The sequence below is a fragment of the Abramis brama genome, assembly GCF_963993115.1.
Source record: "Abramis brama genome assembly, chromosome: 24".
NCBI lineage: Eukaryota > Metazoa > Chordata > Actinopteri > Cypriniformes > Leuciscidae > Abramis > Abramis brama.
In genome coordinates this window covers 410,001-417,500 of record NC_139986.1, presented here as the reverse complement: position 1 = coordinate 417,500, position 7,500 = coordinate 410,001, and the positions used below count along the sequence as shown (strand labels likewise).

Here is a 7,500-nt window from a genome sequence, read left to right as displayed (position 1 = left end):
GAGTGTGTGTGTGTGTGTGTTATATTCCAGGTTCTCCGAGTGTGACTCTGTAAGTCCCAGCAGAACTGGAGTGAGTGTTTGTGTGTGTGTGAGAGTGTGTGTGTGTGTTATATTCCAGGTTCTCTGAGTGTGACTCTGTAAGTCCCAGCGGATCTTGTGTGTGTGTGTGTGTGTGTGTGTGTGACACTGGATGAGATGTTACTCACTCGAACAGCGACTCAGAATGCAGCATCAGAAACACAGAAACACAGACCGCTCACACATATTATTACCGTTCAGAAGCAGACCATATGACCAAAGCTTTAAGATCAGACAAACTACTAACAAATTATACATTTGCTTCTTCTTAAATCCACTAAAGATGAGTCCAGTGCAGTCAGTTTGGTGTTTCCCAAAGGCTCCTGGTTCAGTTTCAGCGTCTGTCGCTTTAAATGCTGGGCTCTTTAGAGCAGGATGGATTCTGATTGGCTGTCAGTGTTTTATCGTTCATCAGGCTTTCTGGGAAATATTTCAGTGATATTGTTCGTTATCGTTATAGCTGTGCTGTAGACTCATTTAGAACGATTTATACAACTATCTCTATCATTATTGTTATAGTTCTGGTCATTGGTGTGAACGGGTCTACGGGTTCGAATGCTTATTTGTCAGAGATTTAAACAACATCTATAGCATTTTCTCTCATCAGCTGCATTAATATTCAACATGTTATTGACTGTAGAGATAGGGATATGTTTGATCTAAATAGTTGTGAGTCACTGAATAGTAAGTACTAGTACTTGTGTTTTCTAGACTAGTAAAGTTTAACTAAACACTAGTCACTTACGAAATTTGGAATAAGTAAATTTATATTTAGTACTAATATGTAATGGTTAAGTACTATTGAATAGAGACTAGTCACTATTGTAATAAGTACTAGTAACTTTTGTTATACTATTATACAAGCAATAATAAGTAGAAAATATTAAAAAAGGCTTGTCATACAGTGTATAATGACCAAGTAAAGTGTTTTATACCACATGATTGTCATTTGCTGATCACAGGTGAAGCGTTATACATCATCTTTATTGTATGATGAACTATCAAACTCAGAGATCTGACAGAGATCTGACCTCCGCTGTGAAGAAGAGCACGATGCATGATGGGAAGGTGGACACGCTTACAGGGCAGATATTACTGCAGATATTACAGTGTTTCTGACAAGCAAAAAATACAACAAAAACATTCTATGAACACTTTGTATTTTGTTTCATGCTAAGTGAAATGATGAAATGCTTCGTAATGATTCTGTGTAAATCTGCCATTCTATAAAACATTGTTTCAGCCCAGAAAACCTAATCCATAACAAGAAATCATTTCTAAATCATTCTGTCATTTTGGGAAAACAACTCATCGATCATTCAATATCTGGTTACAGCAAAGCTCTGTTGTGGATCTAGACCGTTGATTTTTCACCCAACAATCAAATTCTTCAACCATTGGGACTTACATGATGTGACTATGGGAGCAAAGCATTATTTTTACTGTATGTCGATGGTGATGGTGATCTTTTCCTGTTGTATGATACTTCACAAGTCACATACAACAGGAAACACAGTGTTAAATATAAAGGATAATGTGAATATCTCAGTCTTTACTGTCACTTTTGAAAGTTTTAGATTGGTAAGAATTTTTAATGAAGCCTTTTCTGCTCACCAAGGCTGCATTTATTTCTCCAAAATACAGCAAAAACAGTAATATTGTAAAATATTTTTACAATATATATTTTTTTTATTATTTTTTTTTACAATATATTCACATAGAAAACTATGGAAGCTTGTTTCTGCCACAAAATAAAACATTAAAAAAGATTATTGTGACTTTTTATCTCACCATTGCGTGTTATAAAGTCAGAATTGCGAGATATAAACATGCAATTCTGACTTTTTATTTATCGCGATTGCGAGTTTATACACAATAGCGACTTTATATCACGCAATTCTGAGATAAAAAGTCAGAGTTGTGAGATAAAAAGTCGCAGTTACCTTTTTTATTTTTTATACTGTGTTTCGGAAACAAGCTTCCATAGAAAGCAGATTAGGGTGAGCTCACACGAGGCGATCTGAACCGTGCCCGAACGCGTTGTCTGGTTCGTTTGACTAGTGTGATCGATTCGTACTGTTCCAGTTGTGTGATCGCTAACCTCAGCTACTACTGGTGCGCTACTGTCATCATTACCACAGCAAACATCTTCTACTACAACCTACCTGGACAGTACACCTTTCAATTAATGAAAGGTGTAATTTAATCTGAGTATATTTAGGTCTCTATATATCTATATAGGGGGACAATCGCGCCAGGGCTCGGGACAAGACGACCGTGCCTAGTGTGAGTACACCCTTAGCTTGCAATAATATTTCACAATACAACTCTTTTTTACTGTATAAATGCAGTCTTGGTGAGCAGAAGAGACTTCTTTAAAAACATCTTACCAATCTAAAACTTTTGAACGGTATCCTGAAGGCATTGTAGTAAAAAATGACATGTTAGATTAGACATGGTGCAGACTGACATTCAATTCTTGTGCCTATTTCTTTCATTTTCACTTTTACTTGGTTTGCAACCCAAATCTGTGCAAAAATACAACATAAATATCAAACAGAAACAAGAGATTTAGGACAACAGCTGGCCAGCAGCTAATCAGTCAGTGAACCTTTGATACCCGAGCTGCCTCATCAAGAACCCACAGGTGTGCTCTATGAGTCTGATGTCTCTCCTTGGCAGGTTTCGCCTCCATATGTTGATGTTGGCTGGTGATATGTCCCCTTCATACATCAAGTTATACAAGTTTGTGGAGGTGGTGAACATGAGCTGATTCAGGGCCGAGGGAGATACGGGGACTCCGAGGAAGGAGTGTATCTTCTCGGCTGTGTCCTGAGGATAATCTACAACATCCTCAAACCTGACCTGAAGAAAGGACTCTTCGGAAAAGGTGGACGTGACTCTGAGGACGGCGGCCGTGTGGGCGAGCCACAGGTGGGCCAGCAACAGCACAGGATCGGTCTCTGAACGGGATATGAGGAGCCACAGCGGTCTGAACTCGGCTGCGAATGCGGTCGGACACCCGTCACTAACCGTATCTTCTTTGAAAAGAAGGGCTAGATGCTGAGGAATGTTCTTGAGCGAGTAAAGGCTAGGTTTGCTATTATACAGCATCAGATAAACCCACGCACGAGGGTCCCTGATGACGTAGATGGCCCTCAGAGATGGGCCGAGGACTTCTTGGAGAAAGGGCAGCTTTAGAGCCCAGCTGCCGCTGCACAGGTTGAGGACAACACGGGCATTAGGGTAGTCCACCGTGTGTCTCCTCAACTCCCTCACGTACTCCACATCCCTGTCCACTCGCACACGACCTTTCATCTCAGCCCTGGACTCTCGTCTCCTCAGTCTCTTCCTCTTGTCCTGGGAGAGACTGACTCTTTGGGCCGGTTTCATGTGGCTGGTGTCATGGAGTGGGATATTTTGCAGGAATAAGTGGGTGTTGTGGACCAGTGAATGTAGCCAGCCCTGAATCATTTTAAAACGCCCATACTGTGCTTCTGAGCGTGTCCATTCACAAGCATCTACTAAAGAGTCAAACTCAAACTCTGTTTCAGGTATATCCAAGTGTTCTGTGGGGATGCGTAGGTAGACGAAGTCTGTGTTGTTGTAGAAAAGGTGCTTAAGGATGTCGGACCCGGAGCCAGGCAGCGATGTTATCACTACAGTGGGGAGAGGGAGTTGATGCTGGTCATAAAGGGTCATTTGTTTGCTGAGCTCCGGGTCTGTGGCGGATCCGTGCCACTTTACTCCACACAGGAGCTGATCGCAGCTGTTGGAGACGAACAGGAGCTCGCTTATCCACAGGATCAAGACAGAAAGCAAAGCGTAACGCATCAGTCTGCTAAAGCAAGTGTAAAACTTGCGCTGTAGGGTCAGGAGAACAATCGCCACACACAGTATTACCCCAGCTGCAACATTCACCGTAACTCCAAGGTCGAACAGATGATTGTGTAACTTGGTCTGTTTGGGGACAAGCTGTGTCCCCAAGCCAAACCGGACTATCTGATGTCTGTCTTGCACCTTAGCGTAACCCCCAAACCCCAGATAGCTTGAACGTGCCCCTATGTCTTTGTGATTGGTTACTATCGAAACTATTTTCTCAGTATTGTTGATGGTGAGAGAAAGTCTGAGCCCATTCTTACTGCTTTCAATGAACCTACAGTCGGAAACTTTCACGTAAGGCCCGTGCATCACGTACGCCATTCTACTGACTGAATCAGTGAAAGGAAAGGAGACATTGATGAACTGTGTCCACCTCTTTTTAAATTCTGCCTCCTGCTCAGCCTCCTGTATTTGAGTATCAGGACTGTGTCCCTGACTGTCAAACCAGAACATCTTGTAATGAGCATCCCAGACGTCCATCAGCGCCCCATTGTACCTGTCTGAGAAACTATGGGGCACATACTTAAAGTCGATATCCAGGTTGTGAAAGAACGCACTGGCCATGTTCACTGGCGAGTCGTGTCTTTTCTCAACGTGGTCGACCACCAGGAGAGTCTGTGAGTTGAGGAGCACCAGGGCTCGGTACACACTCTTCAGTCTCATGGCTGAGGAATAAGCAGCGGCCGCTTCGCCGCTCACGAACATGGTGTCTCCGTGGGCAGAAGCGGCGACCAGCTCTCCTGCCGAGTCTCCGACCCCGTCGTCGGTCCAGCGCAGCCACTTCGCACATTCGCCCAGCTGACCTTCCCAAGGGATGTTGCACTGGCTGGTCGGGGAAGGGCTGAACACTAATACGTTGTTTAGGAAGCTGTATTTGGGGCCGTATAGAGCCTCGGAAACAAATACTTGTCCATTGGGGGCGAAAGTGAATGAGTTTTGATCGGGGTGCTCGTGACCAGGGTTGAAGCTGTTCCACCCGTTCACCCATGAGTAAGGCTTTGCATGGACAATGTCAAACACTGCCCGGCCACCCAGCTTTCCAGATTTAAATGAGACAAAGGTGTTGCCCTGTGCCACAGATAAACCCGCGCCGTACGTCACCACGCCCCAGTTGGAGAATATGTGCATCTTGGCCTTACTGTGGCCGTGAGGGGGCTGTGGCGTGAGGTCGGCATTATACCAGATAAACTCTGTGTGAAGCGTCGTCCAGCGCTGGGCCAAGGACTGACTCATGGGACCGTCTCTAGGCCTGTGCTTCCTAATCTGCTGTGCCAGCCAATTCCCCGACCCGTTTCTGATCACAAAAGTATCTAAAAAGACTAACTGGCTCTCTGGCCCGTAGAACCAGTTATAGTTGGAGTCCCCTATACCGACCGTTCTCTGGAACCCGGGAAGCAGCGTGGCGTAATAAAACCAGAAGTGAGTGCGCAGCCAGTTGTTCTGTGTGTTGTCTATGTTGAAGTGGCGCTGCGCTAGGAAAACATACTGCGTAACGGACTTAGCTGTGTAGCTCCCGTACGCAACGCCCTCGTCCAGAGAGCCGTCTACAACATGATTCAACAGAAACATCGTCTTCTCCATGTAATTTACAGACACCTGTTTCCAAACCATCGACTCAGTGACATCATGTGTGCCCACGACTATTGCCCCGGTGAGAATGGCCAGAATATTAGTGGTTTGGTGGTTCTGGAGGAACTGTTTCCCCCAGCCCCGGTGCTTCGAGGCCTCGTACAGCTCTCTGGTCTCAGCACTGATCTTCTTTAAGTACAGGTCTCGGCGCTGCTGGTCCAGGAACGAGTAGATGAAGTCAAAAGCAGTAGCAAATCCAGTGAGCGAATGAGCCACTGGAACTTCATCATTGGGTGCACTGGTTACTCTCCAGTCCGGATACTCCGACATTCGGTCCATGAACTTCATCAGGAAGAGCAGGGCAGAAGAGTCCTCGGGATACAGTAAACAGTACAGGGCCAGCGCTGGGAGATTGTTTCCATAAATCTCATTCCATTTGCTGGTGAACTCCTCATGCTTTGTGGGTGGCATGTAGAGCGGGCCGGTCGAGAGCATCGTCATCACAGCGGTCCGGATGACTTTAAAAATCTGGCTATGAGTTGTAGATGACCTTTGTCTCAACAGTGGTATATCGTCTTGGTTAAAGTACAAGTTAGGATGAAGATTAGAGGCTTGGAGTTTCCGTAGCTCCGCTGGGCCTTTCTCACTGAGCTGGAACTCTCCAAACTCACTAAAAATATATTTTCCTGAGGCATTAAAGACTCCGGAGAATGCAGGTCCCACTGCTAGAAAAAGGGACGCTACAAATGTAGGCCACGCTACGGACCTCAGAACCACCGTCCACAACATGTTTCCGCTCGTCCTCTGTTTTGCTGGCTATAGCGCTTCTGGCTTGATCTGGGAAGCCTCTCCCCACTTTACCTTCTCATTCAGAGGGAGTTTCTTCATGGCATACATTCAGTTGTTATTGACTGCGTTTTCTTTGGCCTCCACAGCCTCTGATGTGCTGTTGAAAATAGAAACAAAAGTGAAATTCTTGCAATTCAACAATATTAAACATCAGTGATGTTAAAGGGATTATGACAGGGGAGAGTGATATGACCAAAATGTTGATACCAGTTTAATTTCACAATTTTCCACACCAATTTCGACATCACAGCAAAAACTACACTAGACTAACTAATGTAGGTAAAAAGTCAATTATTGAAGTAAATAGTCAGTAATAAAACAACAGAAGCAAATAAACAATATGATGAATAAACTCAATAGAACAAAGATACAAAATAAATGATCAGTGCTGTAAGTATTTCAGGTCACTCTAACAGTGGCATTCAGGGAAGAAGTTCTACAGTGATTGAGAAAAGCTGCATTATTTTCTCTGTATGAATACAGTGAATTATTATTTCTCTGCTCCTGGAAATGGAAACCCATATCAGAGGGACCAATATTAAGAAAGAGCTGAGGGTTATTATAACGAAGCAGCTGATCAGTGTGGGATTGTGTTTGTTCCGCACAGACTGTTTATGAACCATGAAGAAGGCTTTGCAAATAACCTGTCATTGAACGATAACTGATCCTGGACTGACAGCAAACCGCTGCTTTCACTCTAGTGTTTCACTTCTGATCTGCTGATGTAATATTTATGGCTTTTGAGTCAGAATGTGCTGACTTTCAGTGTTATTGGTGTTTGTTTCGGGTGTATAATGCCTCAGCAGACTGTAGTATTTGTACTTTAGAGATGATCAAGGTCAGTTTATTTATGGCTGTATTTGAGCAGTAGCAATTATTCACCATCGTTGGGTTAAAAATGAACAAAGACATTTGTTTTCCCATTACAGCTCTCTCTTTCTCACCAAATTAACCGTTTTGAGTTCCTAAAGTCACAAAGGTGCTGATGTTTAAACATGGGAGGTTTGCTGATTGCCAGCCTGATGATTGGCTAAATAAAATTATAAAGAAAACATCATTATAATTGTGTGTTTGGGACATGGCTTTCAATAAGGAGACTTTTGTTTTTGTAATCAGGCTTCT

The 7,500-nt window shown here is 43.7% G+C and overlaps 1 protein-coding gene across 1 annotated transcript in view; it reads right to left on the bottom strand.

Moving 5' to 3' along the window:
• Positions 1-7,500, bottom strand: part of dselb (dermatan sulfate epimerase like b) — a 9,628-nt gene that overhangs the window by 355 nt on the left and 1,773 nt on the right. The window contains exon 2 of the mRNA XM_084102876.1: positions 1-6,475. This exon is cut by the window's left edge and continues 355 nt beyond it. Coding sequence (XP_083959002.1) covers positions 2,677-6,318 — 3,642 coding nt within the window. The 5' untranslated portion in view covers positions 6,319-6,475 and the 3' untranslated portion in view covers positions 1-2,676. The remainder of the gene's footprint in view (positions 6,476-7,500) is intronic.